Source organism: Nothobranchius furzeri, chromosome 14, assembly GCF_043380555.1.
Source record: "Nothobranchius furzeri strain GRZ-AD chromosome 14, NfurGRZ-RIMD1, whole genome shotgun sequence".
Taxonomy (NCBI): domain Eukaryota; kingdom Metazoa; phylum Chordata; class Actinopteri; order Cyprinodontiformes; family Nothobranchiidae; genus Nothobranchius; species Nothobranchius furzeri.
In genome coordinates, this window is record NC_091754.1 from 38,448,813 (window position 1) to 38,474,716 (window position 25,904).

Sequence of the window (25,904 nt, forward strand, 5' to 3'; positions counted from 1 at the left end):
CCATTGGGAATGATGCTATGAAAGCATGGTGTTAAATTTAATCTGTATGCAGATGACTGCCAGATTTATTTTCCCCTGTGTCCGGGAGGCAGGATGTTCCATTTCCAAGCTCCTGACTTGTGTGGAGAAGGTTTATTTCTGCCTTGCAGCTAACTACCTTCATGCTAATGAGAGCAAAACAGAGCTTAATACATTCCACCCTACTTGCAAAGGGGGCATGAGCTTTGCTCAAGGCATTTGGGGGCCCCAAGCAAGATGACATTTGGGATTCCTCCTCTGTCAAAATGAACCTTGAAACCCCCTCAGGATCGGGGGAGAGAGGTCCAGAGTCTGGGGGCCACAGCAGCAGATGATCTGTCACCTTTGACCTTTAGCCTGGTGCTGCACAACCAGTAGGCTTTGATCACTGGACCTCAGCGACCTGCTGGGGGTGTAGGGACTGAGAAGATCACCAATGTATGATGGTGTTTGACCATGTAAGGCCCTATAGACCAGAACCAGGATCTTGAAATGAACCCTGAAGTTGACTGGCAGCCAGTGAAGCTGGAGGAGAAGCGCGGTGATGTGGGTGTGTTTGGAGGACTTGGTCAGAAGCCGAGCACAGGCATTCTGAACCACCTGTAGACGGTTCAGGGAGGTTCTGCTCAGACACGTGAAAAGAGAGTTACAGTAGTCTAAGCGTGAGGAGATGAAGGTGTGGAGAACTGTCTCAAGTTCAGAGTGGGACAGAATGGGACTCAGCTTAGCAATGTTCCTGAGATGGAAGAAGGAAGAACGAACAAGAGAACTGACATGAGAATCCAGGGTGAGAGCTGGGTCAAAGGTCATGCCAAGATTCCTGACGGAAGGTTTGGTGTGGGAAGCAAGCTGACCAAGACAGTCTCTGACTTTGGGAACCAGCTTGTCTGGGGCACAGATGAGGATCTCAGTCTTATCTTCTTTCAGCTGAAGAAAGCTCCCAGCCATCCAGGTTTTGATAGAGTCTAAGCAGGTGTGTAACAGCTGCAGCTTAGACATCTCATGGGGCTTAAAGGAGATGTACAGTTGGATGTCATCTGGTAAGAGATTCCTTTGAAGGAGCTCAGGATCTGCTGAAGAGGAAGAAGATAGAGGAGGAGGAGCAGAGGCCCCAGCACAGAACCTTGTGGGACACCATGGGTAAGGGAGATGGTGGAGGACCTAAACTTGGAGATGGCCACAGAGAAGGAGCGCTCATAAAGATAAAAGGAGAACCACTCCAGAGCAGTTCCTGATAGGTCTACCCAGTCTCTCAGCCTATCGAGCAGTAGGTGATGGTCCACAGTAGAGGGCTGCATTGGGATTGGGTCCTGCAAGACCCAAAACAAATCTTGCGGAAGCGGGTGGTGTGAATTTTGCTGCGGGTGGGAACGGTAGGCTAAAAGAAACAATGTGGGATTGGGATGAGCATGATGGAGTTGGCAACTGTTGTTGAAAAGAAGCTGAAACAAGGTCCTTATGACACAAAAACCAAGCAAGGCAAGTCAGACATTTGGAGGAGTTTCTCGATTGTTTGTGACAAAGCTGGAAATGAACTGAACTTTGTCAGTTGTGACAAATGTGCAAAAATACTAATCTACAATGGACACAAATCCGGCACCTCTGGGTTGAGGCGGCACACCTGCTCTGTTCTCCCCGGTCAAAGTAAGCTGCTTTTCAAGGATAAACCACTTTTCCCTGCACACATTAAATAAAAAAAACTATTGAGAACTGTGTGGAAGTGTGCTGCGCAGACATACGGCCACATGATTTCGTTGCCGGGAAAGGTTTGCGCCAAACAGCGAGGCCAAGTCCGGCTCCAGTGGAGGAACGGATGTCCAGCCTTGGTCGGAGAAGCCCTCGACTTTGGTAATGGGCGCATATGTGGAAATTGGCGCCTTGAGCTTAGCAGGTTCGGAGAAGGCGGCGGACCAGCAGCTCATGGCAGCAGGGAAGTGCGGCCAGATGGGGTCTGGACAGTGCGTTTGTGTTGCCCCGAAAATTCCCGCCAAATCATCTGCTTCAGGCGGAGCCGGTTCTGGCACGGCTAGCCCCTTGCGGTCCGCAGCTGCGGAGATGAAGGCAGGTAGCTCCTGGAGCAGTGCTCTAATTGCTGGCAGGGAGGAGCGAGAAGTCACTGGAGCGGAAGGACCCACAGAGGGAGGCTCGTTGACCTCCGTGTTGTCCAGGAGGGAAGAAAGGCTATGGCAGCCAGCCTCGTCATACTCCTCACTGTCCATGACATCGTCCAGTTGGTTGGAGCTAGCCGGCTCCTGGCCGACATTGAAGAACTGTAAGGCCTTGTCCAGCGAGTACGTGTCAGCCACTGGAAATTCCTCGGCGGGGGTGAAGTACTTGACCCGGCGGATCTTTTCAACCACGGGCAGAGCGGCACAAAACGGGCACGAGGCCTGGGGGTCAAGGCCAGGCCAGCGTGATGAGCCCCGAGACAGACCTCACACTTGGCGTGCAGGTCCCCGCTGGAGATAAAACCATTCTGGCAGGCCGGGCAGGTCCTGGCGTCGCTGGACATGGTAGGTGAGTAGAATGCTTCTTGGATAATTGGTCTTTAAAGGAATCTCTTGAGCTTGGCTTGAAGAGATAACGGAGGCGAACAGTGGAGTCGCTCCACTTATATACCCACAGGGGTGCCCACCATTGGTGGGCGTACATTTAAGCTCTTCATGATTGGCTGATGCTGAGATCATCCTTCCAATAGCAGCTAGCTTAAGGGCTAAGACTAGACGAAATAGAACTAGCACATATCCATTGGTTTACATGGTGAGGTTTATTTGCTAGTAGCTGTTCAGTTGAACATTTGAAGGGGCTTTAAGTATTTACCCCCAACAAATTTACTTGCGTTGCTCGAGAAGGGGATTCACTGTTTGTGGTTGTACAAACAACGGGAGAAAATAAAATGACAAATTACGGGGACAAACCCCCAAAGAAGAGAAGCGTGGGTAGTTTGACGATTTGACAACCGTCTCACAAGAACAACAGGAATGATTTCGTATGTATAAATTTCTGAATAGTTAGAATGTAACATACGTTTAGACTGCCGTTGTTAACCTAAAAGTTCCAACCTGCAGTTTGATGGGGAAACTAAAACTAAAACCCAGGCTAGAGGGATTTAACACTCTGACTCAGCTCTACATCTGCTTTTAATTAAATAAAACTGAATCCCATCTTTTTCAACAAAACACAACCAACTTTGTCAGCATGTTGGTATCTATGAGCCTCAAAACTATAAAATTGTTTTTTGCCTCGTCGTAGCTACGTAGCTAAACTGCTACTGTATGTTAGCGGTGGTTAGATTTTAAGACCACCTCCTCACCCCTTCTGGTGCAGTAGGCAGAAGGAGTGCAATGGTGTTCCGTTTGAGCTACAGCTGGTGTTTACGCATTTTCCGTTTCTAAAAGCCCAAAAAATGAGGAGTTGTGCGAATACATCATATCGTCCAAATGTTAACAGACGCAAAGCATAATGGGCCATAAGAATAACATGGACAGGTCTGATAATTACGTTGTGTACGTTTTTGTGGGGTTGGTTTTTTTTTTTTTTGTGGCTGAGCTCAAGTTGAGTTTTAGTAAGGATTCTACACAAAATGTTGAAAATGAGGCCACAGGTCTTCTGCTCCAGATTTTCTTTGTCTCATCAGGTTCATAGCAAAACCAGGGATGTCCGATATTATTGGTCTACCGATATTATTGGCCTTAAAATGTAATAACGGAATATATCGGTATTGGTTTTTACTCCTCAGTGACCCAACTTTTACATATCATACACACATCACCCATCTAAATCTTTGGCTTCATCTCCTCTCTCTCAAAATGCCAAAACATCACATATTTGAGGTTTAGTTTCTGAGATATTTTAGTTTTATTTGGCACAACTTGTTAATAAGGAATTTGCCCTGTGCAGAGCAGTTGCTAACATGGGGTGACCAGGCGTACCAGTTTACCCGGGACAGTCCCGATTTTGAGCCATTTGTCCTGTGTCCCCAAGGATTTTTACAAACCAATTATGTTGTCCCGATATCACCCAGCCTTGGTCCTAAGTGTCCCAATTTTGAACCAATTGCTCATAGGTCACAGAACTAATATTCATTGGGTTGTTTGTACATCAATCAAAAAGTTGTCATATTGACATTAATAAACCAATGAAAAAGCTCTACTTTATGTCACGTCTCTGTAACCTAATACTCATTTGTTGGTGCCATCGCCGTTGGCGTGAGACGGCTCTAGAGTCCTGCGTAAAGACGATTCACCAAGTCACTCGTTGTTCAGCATGCCTAAAAGGCGGTCAAGACTAAAAGAGCTACTGGAACGACACAGCTTTCTCAGGAAGTGCCAGGAAATGAATATGCTGCGTTTTGTGTCTTATGTAAGTGTGAATTCTCCATTGCTCATGCTGGAAACGTGGACATGCAGAACCATGGTTAAAACTAGCAAACAACAGGCGGGAATTTCGGTTAGCATGTTTCTTAGTGAAGCTGCTGCTGGTGACAAAGACCTTAAACGCGCTGCTCAGGAAGCAGCATGTGCCTACCACCTTGTTAAGCACAATCACAGCTTTCATTCAATGGACTGTACTGCTGGACTGCTTCGAAAATGTTATGACCAGCATTTTATGTGTGCTCGGACCAAAGCTGAGGCAGTGGTGGCAAGAATAATTGCCCCGCGTGCTATGGATTTGTTAAAAGAAGACACTACGTATACTACTCTGGTCTCTGTTGCAGTTGATACATCAAACCAGTGAAGCTTGTTCCTGTTGTTGTGCACTACTTCAAAATAACCAAGGGGGTCAGAGTTAAGATACTCGACTTTGCATCACTACCAGGTGAGACCTCAACCCTTCTGTGTGATGAGGTTTACAGGTGCCTATCTGCATTCGGCTTGGTGGATAAAGTGGTCGGCTTTTGTGCAGAACACAATACAAATATTGGAGGAAAAACAAGACGAGGACAAAACAATGTTTTTCATTAACTTGATCAGGCCACCCCCAACAGTGTGGTTGGTGTAGGATGTGCAGCACACATTGCACAATGCAGTTCAGTCTGCAGCAGACACTCCCCTGTGACATAGAGAATTTTGTTGTCAAGGTTTTTGGATATTTTTACATCTACACTGTCCGAGCTGAGGAGCTGAAAGACTTCTGTTCATTTGTTGATGGTGAACATGCAACTCGGCTTGGGACCAGCAGAACCCATTGGCTCTCACTGGGACCTGCAGTTGAGAGGGTTCTGAAGCTCCATCCGGCACTTCAGTCCTACTTCAGGTCTCAGGAAAAAGCACCAAATTCAATCATCAAGTTCCTAGAAAACCAAGTGTGTGAGGCCTGGTTGTGGTTTATGCACAACCGTCACTGTTCAATGACACTATCAAAAAGATGGAGAAAGAGAAGAGCACAACTGTCCATGCTCACGGCAGCTGTGTAATCTACAGGAGAAACCTCAGGGGGAAGGCTGCCCTCTTCATGGGATTAAAGGTGAGTTTAAACATATTCAAATTAAAAGTCATGTAAAAACAAGGCTCTGATATTAATGCTTCATGAATTATTATTGGTGTTTTTTCAGGTGGAGCATTCTGGCTACCCAAGAGCGCCCTCAAGTGGAGGTGTTTAAGCAAAGCGTCCACACCTTCTATGAAGGTGGCATCTCATATCTGCAGGAGTGGAGCTCCTCATTTACTGACATGAAGTGCCTCTCTTGGACCCTGCTTGAAGATCCACCAGGTTTGGATGAGGTTGGGAGCTCCCTGAGGTATGTCTCCTCAAAGCTGCTAAACATTCACATCAATGAAACGGAGCTCTTTGACGAAGTTACTTCTCTCAAAACTCACACATCTGACAATATTGGACTGTGGGACAGAGACATTAAACCAGCCGATGAGCGCTGGGCTGAAATGTTTACACATTTTAAGCATCAGAATGTCCCATTTAAAAACGTAGCCGTCATCGGCCAGTTTGCCATGTGCCTACCTGGCACAAACGCCTCTGTGGGACGCATTTTTTCTCTCATGACCAACACTTGGACCAATGAGAGAAATAATTTAGATTGGACACTCTGAAGGCACTGCTCATTACTCGGGTGAACTTTGATGACAGCTGCTCTGAGTTTCATGCCAGACTTGTTGACAACCACAGTCTGCTTAAAAAGATTCACTCAAACATGAAATACTCTTAAAGAGTTACTGTGACATTAAAGGGAACAATAGGGATGTTCATTTTGGGCAATATTTTTGTTTCTAAACAAATTGAAGTCAGTGAAATACTTTTTTTCTGTTAACATTTAATATTGCCCAAACAAATTTGTTTAAAAAAATACAGTATTGTTTTGGAAAATGATTGCACTAAAAATATTAGAAAAACTGTCATTATTTTGAAAATAGATCAAATGTTACTGTTCTTGCACTTTCTACAATCAAAAGCTCTTATTAAGCTCAGTTACATTCTTTGTTTTCTTTTCACAAAAGGGCTACATTTAATATTGCCCAATGTGTTTCACAAATACAGTATTATTTTGAAAAAGAAAATAACATAACGTTGCACTAAAAAAAGAATGTCCTTCTTTTTAATAGGACATTCAAATGTTGTTGCACTTTGTACAATAAAAAGCAGTTATATGTCACCAGCAAGGATTTGTCAGTCTTTTTAATGTAGAGTAAAATTTTAGTGTCCCAGTTTTCTGTTTTTTAAATCTGGTCACCCTGCGCTAACAGCATGTAGCTGTGAGTAACTAGTACATGAATCTAAACCCTAGGTTTGCTTTTCTTAAATGAAGATCTTTATAAATGTTTTATCATCGTAACTACAATTTACAGAAACAGAAAAAATATGTCTCAGCAAATCGCTTAGCAATTAGCCTAGCTTAGCATGCATGCTCACACTGCTTACATTTTATTAACTACATAACTTTTAAACACGCCCAAACAGTCCCTAAACAAATTGATGTTTACAAAGACAAATGTTCTCCATGACGCAAATATGTAAAGCAAAATCGGCGTGTGCACGATTCGTTTATTCTCTGTTTCTGCCTCAATTTAAGTTGTAAACAGTAAACACGGCAGTGACGGAAAACGGGAATTACGTCAGTCATAGGTCTGAAATTGCGTCAAGAGCGCTCTCTGTTTCACACAGTGAGGTCGCACTTTGATCCGTTTTCAAAAACCAAAACATTTTTACCTTTTTATCATTAATTCACATATACTATTTATTATATTATTCATTTAACTTGTTCCCAGCAAGAACGCAACAATTACCTGTAGCCTAAAGGCATGACAGAGCATTAGTCGGGATTATTTGAAGGAGAATGTCATTCAGTAGCTGTCGGAGACAAAGTAAAACATGACTTTTTTTATATTGCTAACTTAAATTGAAGTAGTCGTCATGTTGCACTGTTAAAGTTTAAAGCTTAAGCATTCATGATAGGAGACGTGTAATGTTAGCAACCTAAATGATTTATTTACTTATTTTTTTATTGGGGGGACCCTGCATATATCGGTATCAGAATTAAGAGTTAAGACAATATCGGATCTTGGATATCAGTAAAAAAGCCAATATCGAGCACCCCTAAACAAAACACCATAGGTTATAAGAGTTTAGGTCAACACATAATTCAAAACCCACACATAAATTCTGGTTTTCCATAATCTCATCCCAGCTGTAGCGGAGATAAACAGTTTGGCCTTTTGAGCACAAGACTGTTCATAGGAAGGTAAATATGACATTCCTCTGCTGATGATCGGGTCCTCTGCCAAGAATAATGACATTCTGAAAAACTGCACCTGCTTTGGATTTACTTCCAAGACAGATTCTCGCAGAAAATCACTAAAAGGCCTTAACCAGTCCACCCCAAATGACCCTTAGCAAACCAACAAATCACGCTGAGAGAAACTCCCAAAGCCCTGCAGCGCAGAGCCGAGCCAGGGCGGAGAAGCAGGACACTCAGTGTTTTCTGGCATGTAAACTGAGCTTACTGCTTGTGTCAAGGAGATCTTTGAGAAAGTCCGTGGGAGTGAAATCAGAGGGGAAATGACTCACCATATCAGTTTGAGAGGTAGCAGACAACATGAGGTTTTCATTCTGATAGAGCCTGCAAAGTTCAGTATACAGAGAAAGGCAAAGTTGCTAGGCTGGAAAAAGGTTTTCACGATGTTCGTGAGTTTGCCCGTCTGAAGAGGGGAAGCATTCGGAAGGAAAGCCAACATGCCTGGAAGCAGAATGTGAAGAATGCTGATTTCATTTCGTTTTATGAAAGTTATGAAACAAAATCCAAACTGCAATAGAAAACCGATTAGCTGCACACATTCCCCGCTGGTTAGTCTGAGTGAGCCAGAACGCGTGAAAACTTTGGGAGACATTGGAAACCTAATTTGGAATAAAACATAACTACATTCTGATCACACTGAGACATAAGTGAAGGTGTTTTAACTCTCTCAGGTTCTAAATAAGTTTTGATAAAAGGACGAACAACTAAGTCCTTCAGGAGTACTTCTGGGTTAAAAAATGCTCATGAAACACGTATGTGAAGTAACCAGGTAGGTAGGTGCTAATCTGCAACGCCTGCCTCCAGGTGGTTAAAGTGTTTCATCTCCCTACTCTGTTAGACGATCACACCCGTCCCTCATGTCCACTCACCTCCTCAGTCTGACTGAAACCACAGCTCTGTCATATTCCTTGTTGGTTCCTTGTGTATGCTGTGTGTGTTTATACTGTTCTCCTCATGTTCTCTTGTTACTCATCTGGCTCATCCACTAAAGGTTTTATTTACTTCTTCACCTGGCTGCCTCCTGGTCTCTCTGGGTCCAACATCAGCATCCACAACCCATAGGAAACAGTATGAGGTTTGGTCATTTGGTACAAAGTTTGGCTACGAATCATCGACACTGTAAAGAGCTAAAATAACAGAAATACAATAAAACCCGCCGAAACAGAAATGTTTGAGGAGATTTTATCATGTAGTGGTGAGAAAGTTCACACCTCAGGTTTGGTTAATCCTAACGGCCTTACAACAGTCTCATGAACTAAATCAACTCTGACTTCTACTGCAGTCTGAAACAAAACAGGTAGAGGATGCAGAGACGTAAAAGAGTTTGGTTACAGAAAAAAGATGCAATGGAAGAAAGGTTGTTTCTCATCTGAGACTATGGGGAACGTGAGACTGGTTTAAACAAGATAGATGAGCTGCCATCACTCACCCAGACTCTGCTGAGTCATGTTCCTGTTTCCATCCAGGGCTTCCAGACTGTCTGGAAAGTGCTTGGGGGGGGGGCGCTCCCTGTTATTTATCAGTCACCCCGGGTTTCCACGGGAGCCGTCAGCAGCACGTTACTGCAGCAGCACGTCTAGCTGCTGCTTGGCCCATCCCACGAGACGCGAAGCAGCAGGGCAGCAGCTGTCACCGACAGAGCACGAAGTCACACGAGTAACTTCGTCAGTAAACACAACAACAAGCAGGAGAAATTTACAATATGGTTTGTGTTTTATGTTCTGTCCGTTTGATAATCGCCAATACGGACCTGAAAAACAAAGGAGACCGCTAGCTAGGTGATAACTTCTCACGGGGCCGCACAGTTAGTAACCTTTTTTAAAAGTAAAGCAACCGGAAGGCAGTACGTTCTTTATTCTGAAAATCTCGAGAGCTTCTCTCCATTTCCGCGTCCAATTTCCTGTCTTTCCTACCCCAAAAATGTCGAACTTGACCCGTTTCAGAGGCGTCGCGCGTAGAAAATAGAACCGGCGCGTAAAGGCCGCGACATGCTGCTCCTGAGATGCGGCCGACTCGCGCTGCTGACGGCTGCTGACGGCTCCAGTGGAAAAGGTTCTGTTGACCACAGCGGTTCCTATCAGCAGCTATGACGTGCTGCTGCAGTAACGTGCTGCTGACGGTTCCTGTGGAAAGCCGGGGTCATGAATCACAGAATTAGTGTGAAATCACTGATGGGCTCACTAAACGCTTCTGCAAAGACTGTCACGCGTTACCCAAACAGGGAATCGTGGGTAAAATACACATCAAAGCCCTCCTGAAGCAGAAGAAGAGGGTCTCCAGAGCTGAACACAGGGAAGTGCTGCTAGCCCCGACGATGATTAGTGTCAAAAAAGGCCCTTGTGTGAAATATTTGGTAGTGTAAATACTTGCAGTGTGTCTGAGTTGTCATTCACAAACCACCAAGTGTTTACCCGTACCCGTACTTCCAGTAGGTCAAAGTAAACACACAAAAGCATGTTTAAAAGTTAAAAAGGTCTCTTAAGATTTGTGAAATGTTCTAATTGTCAGCTAAAAATCTATAAAACAAAACTCTACCAGGTCCCTCTGCCTTGACGATGGCTTCAGGTGAGATGCAGACTCCGCGGTCGTACAGCGGCAGCTCGCTGCAGGCCAGGCTGTCAGGCCAGCTGTGGTTGTAACGCTTCATCACTGGCTCACAACCAGACTTCGCCCTCTCACACACCGCCTTGCAGGGCTTGATGGGCTCGTGCTGAAAGTCGATGGTGCAAATGGGAGCATACATGGCACACAGGAAGAAGAGTAAATCTGGACTGCATCCAGTTCCTGAAAATAGAAAAAAAAATGGCTGATTTAAGAATCCATCAATCTTTGTCACAAGTGTTGTTTTTGGCGGACATCTTAGTTTTACTCTTGATGACGAAAACGCATTTTAGTCTTTGTCAGTTTTAGTCGACTAAAATTCAAAAAGGTTTTAGTCGACAAATATTTTTGTTTTTTAATTTTACAAATATTAACCAAAGTGTTATTCTCTAACAAATGCATCTACGGGTCAGACGTGTGCTCTGAGCTACTGGAGTGAGTTTCATACCAACATCATTATTTTATGGCTATGAGACAAAATCTCAGCTGTCCCAGACTGTGCAAAACAATAATCCCCAGACTGGTATCATATTTTTACTTTATTGATAATCACAACAGTGTATATAATTTATTGATGCAGATCTATGCATCATTCTGTAGATTTTCACAAAACAAATGCATTATTTTCTTTCCTTAACAGAATGGACTCAGTGTGCATACGGAGTATTCTACACAATACTTGTACAGAGATAAATAAATGTGTTGGTTTCATTAATTATTTGAGTCATCAGACCTCCATCTTAGTGTCTTTAAATACATATTGTGGCAACATCCACCTACTTAAATGCAGTAATGTGTTTCCAGAGGCTGCAGTGTTGTGAGTTTTAACAGAATTAATATAAATAACCAGTTCTGCTCTTGAGCATCAGCAGAGATGCTCATAAACATTTAGATGGGCTTAAACTGTTATGCTGTTTGGTTAAAATGCAGGAATGTGACCCGTTATTAGGAACCAGAAAGCAGAGACAATAATCCTGACACACTGACTTTAAAACCTTAAACGTGTTCAGATAAAATCTGTTAAAAACCGTAATTTCTTTCATTTATCTGCTCAAAAGCATGACTGTTTCAGGAAGCACACGGATGAGAAATGTGTTAATATCATGGATATATTTTTAAGAAGCAACGTCATCACTCATGCGGCAGGGAAGCGCTGAGCCGAGCTGAGTGAAGTTGGCTTCCAACCCACACCAGAAATCTGCATAAATAAAGTGGTTAGTTCTCTCTGGTGTAGGTGGGGAGCCAGCTTCACTCAGCTGCTGAGGCTGGTCTGATCAGAGGACACAGACAGCAGCAGTGCTGACTAGTGATGGGAATTCCGGCGCTTTTTAGAGAGCTGGTTCTTTTGGCTCAGCTCACCAAAAAGAGCCGGCTCTTTCGGCTCCCAAGTGGCTCCTCAGATTTTCTGTTGCATAGAGTCCATTTGTAACCAAAATAATGCTAAACATATGTAAAATAATTTACTAATGTAAAAAAAGCAATATATCAAAAGTTTATCATTTCTATGGATTTAATAACTGAACACTTAAAGAAATCTCCACTTTCCGACTGCTGGCGCTCATTTTCTCACCGTCTTTGTCGCACTCTCCTTCCTCTCGCTTGCCTTTTTCCTCCTCGTCATTCCCTCTCGTCTCCCTCCACCCGCATGTGCTCTGCTGTGTGTCTGAGTCTGATCCTCTCTCTTCCCCACCCCTACTGCTCTGTGTGTGGACAGTCTGGACACACAGTTACACATGTTGACCTGTTGACATGAGAGCCTGTAGCTTTCACCAAAGCAGGGGGGAGGGGGGAGGGGAGGGGACGGCTCCCAATGACGAGCCGGCTCCCGTTGTTCACTTCAAAGAGCCAGCTCTTAGAGCCGGTTCGTTCGCGACCGACACATCACTAGAGCTGACACAGTTGTAACTGTTGAGAGACAGGCAGAAATGTGCATTTTCAGCACAGTTTTTGTCTCTGCTCGTTAACGAAAATTCCCGTTTGTCTCGTCGTGTTTTAGTCACCAAACAGCTATTTTTAGCTCATCAGCATCTCGTTTTCATTATGAAAAAAAGGGGCATCAACGCAGGATCATCTGTGCCTGTCGTGTGGCAACCCCTGGACTCGCTGGTGGACACCGGCGGTTAGGGATGCAGTAAAGCTGAAGAAAGAGTCCTATCAAGTCTTTTTGGCCTGTGGGACTCCAGAGGCAGCTGACGGGTAGCGGCAGTCCAAGTGGAACGCGGCTCGGGTGGTCGCCAAGGCAAAAACCCGGGCATGGGAGGAGTTCGGTGAGACCATAGAGCAAGACTTCCATACGCTTCGAGGAGATTCTGGTCCACCATCCGGCGCCTCAGGGGGAGAAAACAGTGCGCTACCAACACTATCTATAGTGGGGACTGTGTGCTGCTGACCTCTACTCAGGACGTTGTGGATCGGTGGGCAGAATACTTCGATGACCTCCTCAATCCCACCAACACGTCTTCCAGTGAGGAAAAAAAGTCTGGGGACTTTGGGTTGGCTTCTCAAATCTCAGGTGTTGAGGTCACTGAGGTGGTTAAAAAGCTCCGCTGTGGCAAGGCTCCAGGGGGTGGATGAGATCCGCCCGGAGTTACTTAAGGCTCTGGATGCTGTGGGGCTGTGTTGGCTGATGTGGCTCTCCAATATCGCGTGGACATCGTGGGCAGTCCCACTGGACTGGCAGACCGGGGTGGTGGTCCCCTTATTTAAAAGGGGGGACCGCAGGGTGTGTTCCAACTACAGGGGGATCACACTCCTGAGCCTTCCTGGTAAGGTCTATTCAGAGCTTCTGGAGAGGAGGGTCCGTCGGATTGTTGAACCTTGAACAATATGGTTTTCGTTTTCGTTGGCATTCATTTTTATATTTTGATTTGTAATAAATTTTGTCAGATGGATCTCATGTTGTCCTGGCTTCCTGGCTTTTCCTATTTTTGTGTGTACTTTATTTTTGCGTTGTAATTTCCATAAAATAATGTATGAAAACAAAATAGTTGTTTTTGACTTTGTCTCCCACAAGCCGTCAATCTGACGACTCTATTGTGTACTGGTAAAGTTTTCCGGAGGATGACGGACAGCGTTGTCGTTGCTAAGCAACCTACTTTCCAGCTCCCGTGCGCTCACTCTTTGTTCAAACTCTATGTGAAATAGCTGCTAAAATGGCTTTTAGAAGAATATTCTCAGTGAAACAAGCATGAGAATAGAGCTGCTTCAGGCGGAGGAGGGACAGCTGGTCAGTAGGAAGTGTCCTCTGATAGCAATGCACCCCTCGCCTCCACAGACGGTTACTGGGAGTTCTAGTGAAGTCTGATTTCTGGGAGCTTTAGTGTTAAAAAGCAAGCCACCCCCTACCAGAGTCTTACTTCACCCACACTTCCTATATGAAAAAGGCGCCAAAAGGGAGGGTTACCTGTTGTGCTCTATAAATAATACAAACACTTTTTCCATCTACTCTTTATACTGTAATTTTGACGCACAACTAAAATATGACACTCGTTACATCATGAATAAACCAATAGTAGCTTGGGAGCGTGATCACTTCAGAAGTGTCTGTTGGAACCTGTTGTGCAGCACGTCATTTGGACAACGTTGCTTGTAAATGCTCGCTTATAAGCTCGTTCTGGACGCCACACTTTTGTGAACCTTACTTTCCTTACATAGAACTAAATTACATTGACCTATCAATCGAAAATTTATCATTATCGAAATTTCTGCCTCTTAGCGAGAGAATTTTTCCCATGTCGATAAATTTGATAATAAAAAAATGAAAAGATGTGTATAGGTTGGCAGCATTCATGTCCCTTTAAGGAGCTGTACCACCTAGAGTCACATAAAAATGTGACTTGTGTGGTACATGTGACAGCCCCCTCTAGTGGACAACTTTTGTTTCTGCCCATACCTGTGGTTATCGTCCATTTATCATTGTCGAGGTGAAATCCTCAACATATATTGACTTTAGGCCATATCGCCCAGCCCTACTTTATTCTATTACAATTGTATTCTATTACAATACAATGTATTATTGTATTCTATACAAATTACTCTTTGGAGGCAGACACAAGCAGGACTGTCATGGCAGACTGACCTGTTGCTGGTCTTGGTTTCCCAGTGTGCTTAGTGGCATGCATAGGTGTGGTCTGGCTGAACCATGAGTGAGAGGGAAATGTCTGTTCTTGACCCGACTCGTGAATGCTCATGAAAACGGTTCTGTTGTCATTACTGACGCAATGCATTTAACTGTTCCAGTGTTACACACAAGCACATTCGCATCTCCTGTTTCCTCTCGGTAACTTTGAAATGAGCGTTGGCCCATATCCATCAGGTCAATACCAAAATATCACAACAAATATCAGCCTGCATTTCATAAGCTCACATCTCAGAACTGAAACATACTAGAAAAATCACCAGTTTCTTAAAGAAGAGATCATGCTCAGTCTTGCGTGTAATCAGAATCAGAAGGTTTTATTGCCATATGTGCGAGAATCACAACACTTGGAAATTGCGGCGGTACTGTAAAAGAGCCTTTTACATTCAGTCAAGGGGTGAGAAGGCCTCCAGATGCATGACGAACCTCCAAACTCTCACATGGAAAGGCCCCAGCTCTGAGGAGACAGAGCTAACCACTAGCAGTGAAAATGTTCCTTCTAAAGTGAAGTGAGAGCTAACCCTAATAAATCACAGGTACCTTTACGGTGTACTTTAGGAAACACACACACAGCCTCTACCATTATTTCCTTTGGGGTTCTTAACATTTGTGGTGAAAACATTTACAAGGATGCTTATTCAGTCACAGCTCGGTTCCTCTGAACTTGAGTTGTTGGTTTTTCCCCTCAGCAGGACGCTTTTCTCAGTGAGTGCACATTCTGTTCAGGAACGTCAGGCTGACCACACACTGGATTAATGTGACTTCTATCCTACAGCACGTTCCACACAAGAAAAGGAGACGAAGAGTTCAAATGCGGGCAGAGGAGAAATCTGCATTTTATTGCAGAGCACGACTGAGGTTTGGCTTTGCAGCTTGACTGTGAAGTCACAGCAACATTCTGAACTAGTGACCTGAACTTCAAGTCTTCCATTATGACTACTTCCTGGTGACTGCTTTCTCACTTTCTGTCTCCATTCCTCTAGAGTCAGCTGTGCTTCAAGTTCGATTTTAAGAAATTCAAACATGATGAGCAGAACAAACTCCAGATGAATGTGGCCACAAATCAAATGTCAGAAAATCAGCTAGTATGAATATTCCTAAGAGAGACGAGCTCCAAACCACTAAGACCAAGAATTTATGTGACGTGTAAATCAAAACTGCTTTATTTGTGTCGCAAGTTACTAAAACTGAGGATAGCCAGCTTAAAGCTGAAGTTTTCAAACCGATGACTAAATCTTTACAAAAATTAAAAACTAATTAAATTAAAATATCTCTAGTCAAAATTAACACTGATGGAAGACATTAGATTTAGTTTCCATTTTATCACATTTTAAACAAGTTTAAAGGGGCATTATGGAAGTTTGACAGCCAAAACATGTATAGAAATAATAAATTTCTTCTTCATACATTCTCCTGCAATGCCCTGGTCCTGTAGAATGAGCCCTGGCATTTTTACTGTGATTACCTGTTTTTCTGTAAAATCACAGAAAAAGAGAGACGCTCGGGTCGAGCAGGCTGCTTCATGCGCATTCACACTCAGGCATAGCCCGTAGCATTTGCTATCCGTAGCTTTAGCAGCAGAGAGAGAGGTAGTGCCACTTTGTCGCTGTTCCTAACGCCTAGTGATGAACCTAGCTACATTTCTGAGGACCCTTAGCTACTTTCTGTAGAACTTTCTTCTAGATATTTCCTGCAAATTAGCAACAAAATAGCCACTTTCACTCCAAACCGTTCTTTGGTTTGACGTTGTTTCAGGTGTCATCAAGGATATAAAAGTTACATATACTGTGAATGTTACTAGAGTGTAGCTCACCTTGTAAGACATCTGACTCTCATGCAGAAGACCTGGGTTTGATTTTGGGTGTGAACATAGTTCATTTAAAGTTTTTATTTTTTTTTACATTAATGGTATTTTTTTTACAGTAAGATGCCCAAATTTTTATTTGACACTCGCCGAACGGCATTGAATTCACAGATAAAAAAGATGTGGGTTCAACTTTCATTTTGGAACAAGTTTTCAAGCGAGGGAAGGGAATGATCTGAGCATGCAGGATTACTGAGAGCATAGCTAGCAATTTTTCTGCTGCTTTTGATCCACTCTGTTCTTCTGATAACGACCCAGATTCCTTAACTTCTCAGTTCAACGAGCACTGCCTCTCCATTCTGGACAACGTCTGTCCTGTCAGAACCAGATCAGTTCCTGCAGTGAACCCTACTCCCTGGTTTAATGACAGCCTTCGCAGCCTGACGCGCCAATGCAGAAAAATTGAGCGCTTGTAGAAGAAAACCCATCTCCACGTCCATCTGCTGCACCTAAAGCAGGAGTGTCAAACTCAAACTCACAAGGGGCCGAAATGAAACTCTGGGACGGAGTCGAGGGCCAAACTTAATATTTTTTTAAAAAGTGACGGCAAATTTGCACGTTTTCTTTATCAACATATATGCAATTTTGAACATTTAAATTTGGAAACAAACATATTTCTGCATTAACACTGAATGTGGAATAACCAAATTACACACGAGCAAGTCAGTTACAAATAAAACACATCATTACTTGTGGTATATTCAGCATTTTTTAAATCTATTCAGGATTTATGTTTTCTTGTTTATTCATTTTTCTTATTTTAATTCTCCTTTTTTTCTCCTGTAATAAGTGTCATCGCTGCTGTGACGTCTAGCTTTCCCCACTGAGGAACAATAAAGGGATTTTCTATTCTATTCATCTATCTGCAGCCTTTCCACTTCCTGTTTACTGTAGGTTAAATCTTTTCTCACGTGCCAACAACAAAATAAAAATATAATTTTATCTTAAATGAAAATGCAACATCTCACCTGTTAACTTTCATGTTTTGGAGCAGAAAAAGAGCATAAAACCAACATATTTAGAGCTCAGTTTGTTCCACAGGTTTACTGTGATGCTCACCTGTTCCAGCCAGATACCTGCATCATGGGGTTGATCTGAGCTGAGGAGGAGACTCCTGTTGTTTTGTTCATCTTCATCATAATAATGACAACATTAGATGACAACAGGTGCTCACATAGGTTTGTGCTGATGAACATGTCTGAGCAGCTTGACCACATTGTTGTGTGTCGGGGAGGAAACACAACCACAAAGCCGTGCTGGTTTGAGCGTGTTGCTGCTCGCTGGAGTTATATCAGCTCTGTCTGGAAGTTAGTTTGAAAACTTCCTCTTTAAGTAGTGAACACATTACTGAGCGGCGGGAATCTCCGTTTCTGGGCTTCAACGTCAGAAAACAGCTGAGTGAACTCGGCGCTGAGTGAGAGGAGTGTAGTTTGTCCGAGACAGCGGAGCTGCAGACACCCAACTACCCCTGACTGCCTCGGCGCTGAAAAAACACAAAGGAGGGGGCGCGTCTGCTCCGCGCTGGCGCCGCAAAGCATCATGGGAGTTGTAGTCTTTGCGGTAAAATCGGCCAGCGGGCCAGTTTTAATATATTTTTGATATTTATCTCGCGGGCCACATAAAAATGCTCCGCGGGCCAGATGCGGCCCGCGGGCCTTGACTCTGACATATGTGACCTAAAGGATCTTCTGACATCCTTTAACTCTGCAGTCAGAGACGCAAGGGTTTCCTATTTCTCCAACCTGGTGTCCCAGAGCAAAGGGAACCCCAAGGTGCTGTTTAACACCATCAGCAGCATCGTCTCTCCTGCCTCTCCTACAGCCTCCATCCACTCTGTTACAGACTGTGAGAACTTTCTGTCTTTCTTTGTGGAAAAAGTCAATAAGGTTAGATCTAGCATCTCTCCCTCAGCCTTATCTCTGCCTCTCCTAACTCCACCCTGGCCCGTCATCCTAGATAGCTTTGCTCCTGTTTCTTTGCCTGAGTTAACCAAACTAGTTAACTCTATGAAGACCTCTGCATGCCCCCTCGACATCTTACCCCCATCTTTGTTTAAAAGTGCTTTTCAGTCCATCGGCCCCAGTGTTCTCGCTATAATTAATGCTTCTCTGGCTTCTGGTCAGGTCCCTGCTTACTTTAAGAACGCTGTAATCCTCCCGCTTCTTAAAAACCCGAGTCTTGACCCCTCTCTCCATAGCAGCTTCAGACCCATCTCTAAACTTCCGTTCATCTCCAAGATCTTGGAAAAGGTTGTGGCTAAACAACTCACAGCTGCTCTTGATAAACATAACATCTATGATAGCTTCCAGTCAGGTTTTCGTAGAGCTCATTCTATTGAAACAGCTCTTCTTAGGGTCTCTAATGACCTTCTGACACACAGTGATGCAGGAGACTGTTCTGTTCTGGTCCTGCTGGACCTGACTGCAGCCTTTGACACGGTTGACCATCACCTGCAACTGGAGAGGCTGAGAGACTGGGTAGGCCTATCAGGATCTGCTCTGGAGTGGTTCTCCTCTTATCTTTCTGAGCGCTCCTTTTCTATGGCCGTCTCCAAGTTTAGGTCCTCCACTACCTCTCTTACCCATGGTGTCCCACAAGGTTCTGTGCTGGGGCCTCTACTCTTCCTCCTCTATCTGCTTCCTCTTCAGCACATCCTGAGCTCCTTCAAAGGAATCTCCTACCAACTTTATGCAGATGACATCCAACTGTAAATCTCCTTTAAGCCCCATGAGATGTCTAAGCTGCAGCTGTTACACACCTGCTTAGACTCTATCAAAACCTGGATGGCTAGGAGCTTTCTACAGCTGAATGAAGATAAGACTGAGATCCTCATCTGTGCCCCAGACAAGCTGGTTCCCAAAGTCAGAGACTCTCTTGGTCAGCTTGCTTCCCACACCAAACCTTCCGTCAGGAATCTTGGCGTGACCTTTGACCCAGCTCTCCTCCTGGATTCTCATGTCAGTTCTCTTGTTCACTCTTCCTTCTTCCATCTCAGGAACATTGCTAAGCTGAGTCCCATTCTGTCCCGCTCTGAACTTGAGACAGTTCTCCACACCTTCATCTCCTCACGCTTAGACTACTGTAACTCTCTTTTCAAGTGTCTGAGCAGAACCTCCCTGAACCATCTACAGGTGGTTCAGAATGCCTGTGCTCGGCTTCTGACCAAGTCCTCCAAACACACCCACATCACCCCGCTTCTCCTCCAGCTTCACTGGCTGCCAGTCAACTTCAGGGTTCATTTCAAGATTCTGGTTCTGGTCTATAGGGCCTTACATGGACGAACACCATCTTACATTGGTGATCTTCTTAGTCCCTACACCCCCAGCAGGTCCCTAAGGTCCAGTGATCAAAGCCTACTGGTTGTGCAGCACCAGGCTCAAGACCAAAGTTGACAGATCATCTGCTGCTGTGGCCCCCAGACTCTGGAACTCTCTCCCCCTGAGCATGAGACCAGTGGACTCAGTGGTCTCCTTCAAAAAGCAGCTGAAGACTCACTTGTTCAAGCTGGCATTTGTATGACCTTCTTCAACCACTCTCTCTTTATTCTGCTCTCCCCACCTATTCCACCTTCCTCAGGATCCACTGATTTCCCTCTTTCCTATTCACTCTCTCTCTTTCTTTACATTTTTTCTTTTAAATCGCAATTGCTTATTTTTGCTCATTTGAAATATATTTTTAAACATTTTCTAAATGCTTTTTTATATTTTTTAAATATTTTTAGTTTTTGTTTTTGTGAAGCGCCATGTGATTTTTATCTTGAGAGGCGCTATAGAAATTATATTTTCTTCTTCTTCTTCTTCTCCATGTCAAAAGGCTTGTCCAGCTCCGCCTCCTCTCAGGTTTTGATCTCCTCAGGGCACATGGTGTCAGCGAGCGGAGGAGTCATGGCTTCCTGAGTTTCCGCCTGATCTGTCGAAGACGAGGAGGAGAAGAGTCGCTGAAGAGTCCTCCTGACAGATGGCAGCTTGCGTTTGTCTGTTGTTGGTGGAGGGCTCCTGAGGGGCGGGGGATGGGATGGGCCCATTGCATTCCTCCTGAGCGGGCGTGACGGTCTTGTCAGGAACATTGTCTTCCTCCTCGTCTACAAAGGTGAAGGACTCCCAGCTGGTTTTGGAGCCTTGGTCTGGTGAACACTGACCTCTTTCAAAGACTCGCCTTTCTGGAGAGAGCCACCAGTCCAAGACAGCCTGAAGCTCAGTCCTCTCAATCGAGCCAAGTAGAATCATGCATTCTTTAGAGTCGACGAGCGGGATGGTTTTCAGGGTGGTGGTCTCCAGCAGGTGGTTTAATTGCCGGTAGGTGGACTGAGAAGACAGGAACTTGACTTTGCACACCATGATGTCCTCCACGAAGATGTTGTACTTGCTGATGTGTCCGAGAGCCAGCTCCGGCAGGTAGGGTAGCCTCTTCACCTGGATGATGGAGTCGTAGATAGACGGTTGCAGACCCTGGGCCACCATGTTGGCCAGGATGACCGCCACCATCATGGGTAGGATTTGGGAGATCTGACCCGTCAGCTCGAAGCAGATCACCGCTGTGGAAACTGTGTGTGTGACAGCGCCCCTCATCACCGCCGTGCCAATGACGGCATAGCCTCCTGGTAGTGTTCGGCAAATGATTTCATCAAACAGTATCCCGTTTGAGAAAAGCGTGGCCGTGATCTCCCCGACAAGCCGACCGAACGCACCTTCTAAAATGAACGTGGGCAAAAAGGCACCGGAGGGGATGGGCATGGTGGTGGAAACTGCTGACATCCAGAACTTCATGATGAAGAAGAGGAGGAGGACAAAGAAGACGCTGACACGAGGATGCAGCCATGCGGAAGAGCAACCGAGGCCAGTTGGAGCAGGGGGCCCAGCGATTTTGGTCCAGGTGAAAATATCGAAAAGGGAGTTGATGCATTCTCTGGGCATCAGCTCCCCGGCCATAAACTGTCCAAAACCAGGGGGAAACGTGAAGGTGGCGATGACCAGTGTCACTGCTCCAGGACAGATCAAACAATGTTTGGTTAGAAAGCAAGTGAGAGCCATCGGCCTCCTCATAAACAGAACCACCTGTCTGTTCAGGTAACCAAAGAACGCTCCCAGGAAGCCACACGAGATCCCTATAATTGTAAATGCAGGCAGCTCCTAGAGGTCAAAGGGAACTCCATCCTGAAGTTTGTCTTGAATAAAGCTGTGATTGTGACTGGAAGGGGAAAATAAATATAATAATGTGGCAAAAAAAAATCCCTACAGCTAAGAGTAAAAAGCTGCAGAATGAAGACTAGAAATGAACCTTTTATTAAATACTGCATGGGAGGAAGAAAAACTAAATAACAGAGGACAATGTGAAACAATTCTCAGTCATTACTTAGTCTGCTGAAGGCAGAGAGTTGTATTTATTGAATTTAAAATCAAATCAAATCAAATCAAATATACTTTCATATCATCAAGGACCAATCTCACCCCAGCAATCACGTCTTTCAACTATTACCATCAGGTCGACGGTATAGGTCACATAAAACAAGGTCAAACAGATTCAGGGATAGCTTCTTTCCCAGGGCGATCTCTATAGTGAATAAGCATAAAAACAATTAAAACTGCTTAGCGACTGTCAAGGTCACCGTCAACTACTATACTGCTATTCTAATGCCATTTTTTTTACATGATATGGTAGCTGCTGTTCTGTATATAGTGTGCTAGTCGGCATATATTACTTTCTATTATTTTGTCACTTACTAGTGTTTTTGTTACTTACTATTGTGTTGTTACTGACTATTGTTTTGTTTTAGGGGACCTTTATATTTAGAGGTATTATTGTATTGTGCACCAAGGGAGTGGCACTCCAATTTCGTTGTATCCTGTACAATGGCAATAAAGGCTATTATTATTATTATTATTATTATTATTATTATTATTTATTAATCCCAGAGGGAAATTAGAGTTTCAGTACACACAATTCAGAGATCAGACATACATGGGCAAGACACATGACAAGAATTGGTGACTGTAGTCATTCGCAACCCTGAGTCGCGCTACCTTAATAGAGATGAGGGTTACATGAGGGGTGGTTCAGGTGGAGGGGAAAAAAGGCACTTCAGAGTTACCCTCCACCGGGAGGGCAGCTTTGCTCTGCAAAAAAACACCTCAGACAGATATGCAACAGACTTCAGACAACACAACATAAGTGTCCACTAGGTGGGGTGGTGGGTTGGGACTATTCCCACTTCAGTTCCTGCAGCCACGATAGAAGCAGCACATGTCACCTCAGTGTGGATAGGGGGAGGAGCATTGAGGGTTGGAGGGTTGCAGTGACCCTGGAACGTTTCAGCGGCCTTCCCGCAGTCCCGCCCAGGCTGGGATAGGAGACAGAGTTGAGTTGCCATAGCGACGGCACATTCCACATATCTTCTGAGGGGGTAGTTTTCGTTGGAGCCTTGCAGGCTCAAGGGCGCCAGATTCCGATTAGAAATTGTTTTGGGGCCAGACAGAGATCATTTCCTCTCTGTCTTACCGTTTGTTGGTCCTCAACCTCTCAAAATCCCAATAATGGACATTAATCTATCCCAATCCGTGCTGATTCGTCCACTCTCTCCTTGATGGCATCTATCTTTTGTGCCAATATGAATCTTGGCAAAAGTCCCAAGCGTACGATTCATCTCGACAATTATGTGAGTAAGTGAATTCACAGCGTGGTGCAAACCATCCCTGAGCTCAGGGATCAGGCCAATATTCCTCGACAGCTCGTAAATATTCCGGTAAGCCAGGTAGCCTCCAAGACCAATGAGCAGGAAACATGACACCAACACCACGAATATCCACATGTCTTCAGAGTCCTCCAGAGACAGCTGAGATAAAAAAAATCAAGTTCCACTGTTTCCAGGAGTCCATGATGTGTCCAACTGGGTCTGTCACATAGAGGCATCTGGGAGCCCCTTCTCCCGTTCTCATCATTGAAAATTTTTTATCTATCGCATTGAGTGACCAACTGACGAGATCCATTTTAGTAAATTTCAGTTTCCAGTTTCCAGAAAAAATGCAGAAGCAGCCGTGCACCCAGCACACACAGACAGACAAAGGGCCTTGACGATAAGATTTGGAGGAGAGGAGGAAAAAAGCGTCTGAACCCTCCAAGAGCCGGAAGAAGAAAAGGGGAACTATACTACTTTCTTCAAATTATAAAATAATTTTCTTTCTTTTTTTATTTTTATTTAAATTTTTTAATTTTTTTATTTCTTTTTTTCCTCGTGTCCTGTCTGGATGTGAAGCAAACAGAATTAATGTCTGATTGCAGGTGACAAGCCTTACAGATTTACTCTCAGGTGGAGCATCAAAGCTTCTGCTTTAATGTCATGCCTGCTACTTTAAACTTTATTGTTATTGTTTTTTGAATGCTTTGTCATACCGACCAGACACGGAGAAGGATTTGAAAGAGAAAGGAAGAGACAAAGGGAAGGGGTTTACAAAAATAAACAATCAATGATGAACAAGAGTCTGCTTCTAGACCTGCAGAAAAGGGAAACACAACAATACTACAGGAGCAAACTATCACTGCGTCAACCTGATGAGGAAATATAAAATCAACATTGTTTAACTGAACAATCACGATAATAAATCACAGTGCATTTAGTGCCAACCACAGCCTTGACATGTGTTGAATGTGGCCAAGTCCATACTTATGAGAGCACCATATGAGCACCTGTGTGTGTACACGCGCTTGTTTATGTAAGATTTCTCTACAGGAGCGTCCAATAGAGAGTGTAAGGGGCCACAGATCTGCCCCCCAAAAATGTGTAGGAGACGGGGGGAGCTCCAAGTCCCAGAGATCCAGGTGCTGCCCCAGAACATAGGAACCCCAAGGAGACTGCAACCAGAAAGGCACCCGCCCACCTCGAGAGGCACAGAGGATCGCCCCAGGGGGCCACAACCAGCAGCTGGCAGAGTCCCGGGAGATATCAGCGGCAAGCCCACAGGCCCGCCCGTAGCCTCCCACCCCCTAGCTGGCTGAGCCCGTGACCCAGGGGCGACCACCCCCGCCGGGGACCCAGCAGAGCCCAGGGACCCAGACCCCACCAGGCAGCCACCGGGATTGACCAGGCAGACGCCAAAAATCTTAAACCCCCTGACCTGGGAGCCACAAACACTCAGGCAGACCAAGGCACCACACCCCACCAGGTGTGGCAGAGGGAGGGGAGACGAAGATCTATATCATCAAAAGAAGTCCCAGGAGAGGGGAGGAGTCAAAGGCCCCACCTGACATATACAGTCATACACAAACACAGTAACACACTCCCTCCCTCATGCTCACGCATGCACATACAACCCAAGACTTACAAAAATGTACGCCGGACACCCACTCATGCTCCCCATACACACCCTATTCACTCTGGTCCCGGTACTGCTCACATTGGGTAAAACCATCACCGGTTACCAGATTTTGACCCTTTCTACTGGGGTGCTGATGAGCAGGCTCCCCGGCCCAGCGATGAGCACAGCAACCCACCACCCCAGACCCCAACCAGATGGCCAGAGGTCCCTCCTAGCCTCCAGCCCCAGGAAGCCAAGCAACAACAGAGGTGTGCTAAGACCCCCTAGTCTCCCTCCGCCTGCTCCAATATAGTGTTGTGTGTTCATGCGGTGTATTCCATAGCTGTGGTGAGCGGGCAGTGCGGGCATCGTCTGGCCTATGCCAGCTGATGCCACCGCACCACCCCAATTGCACCCACAGCCCTCGGTGTCTAAATGCAGTTTAAAATTGGAAGTGGGCACCGGCACTCGGGAGGAGGCTGAGAAATCCCCCTGCCAAGTGCCGTTGAATGTGCTCACTCCCAATGCCCTAAGTGTGTGTTTGCGTGGAATGTCATCGGTGGAAGTGTATAAGGTGCAAATAAAATTGGGGGGCAGATTGCCACAGGAATGCGGAAATGGGGTCCATACCCGCACTCCCTGACTTGTCCACCCCCCAAGGTCCTATGTGTATGTTTGTGTGATGATGTGAGGGAGCAGGAGGAGAAATATGCGGGGATGGGGAGGAATGGCTGGTTGGGCACCTCCCATTTTTCAACAGGGATTGCTATTCTATCGTCTATTTTGGACAGTGTCTTATATACTTTAGACAGTAGTTTGGGGGGTTTGAGATTATAGAAGTCCAATACCCTTGGTGGTGTTTGTAATTCTATTTTATTGAGCTTAAATTTTTGTTTGACTATAGATTTAATTTGGTGATATTCTGAAAAGCTATTCTTATCTATTTAAAATTGGGAGACTATTGTATTAAATGGGATGAAGTCCAATCCTTCATATATGTGTTCCAGGTATAGGATTCCTTTATTATTCTAGTCCGGAAGGTTCATCATTTTGTTTGTTTTTTTTACAAAATATCAGGATTATTCCAGATAGGTGTGCGTCTGCATGGTACTAGTGAAGACTCTGTCATTTTAAGATACTCCCACCATGCTGTCAGAGAGGTGCTGATACTAATACTTTTGAAGCCTTCATGTTTTCTTATGCTTGAGCAAATAAATGGTAACTCTGAAAGCTCTATCATATTGCAAA

At 44.8% G+C, this 25,904-nt stretch overlaps 2 protein-coding genes across 2 annotated transcripts in view; both read right to left on the reverse strand.

Annotated features, from left to right (window-relative positions):
* Positions 1-25,904, reverse strand: part of frzb (frizzled related protein) — a 97,207-nt gene that overhangs the window by 40,495 nt on the left and 30,808 nt on the right. Inside the window, exon 2 of the mRNA XM_054746550.2 lies at positions 10,301-10,549. Within this exon, the coding sequence (XP_054602525.1) occupies positions 10,301-10,549 (249 nt within the window). The remainder of the gene's footprint in view (positions 1-10,300; positions 10,550-25,904) is intronic.
* Positions 20,020-21,620, reverse strand: LOC129164904 (chloride channel protein 1). The gene has a single exon (XM_070544110.1). The coding sequence runs from the start codon at positions 21,408-21,410 to the stop codon at positions 20,235-20,237; it is 1,176 nt and encodes a 391-aa protein (XP_070400211.1). The 5' UTR covers positions 21,411-21,620; the 3' UTR covers positions 20,020-20,234.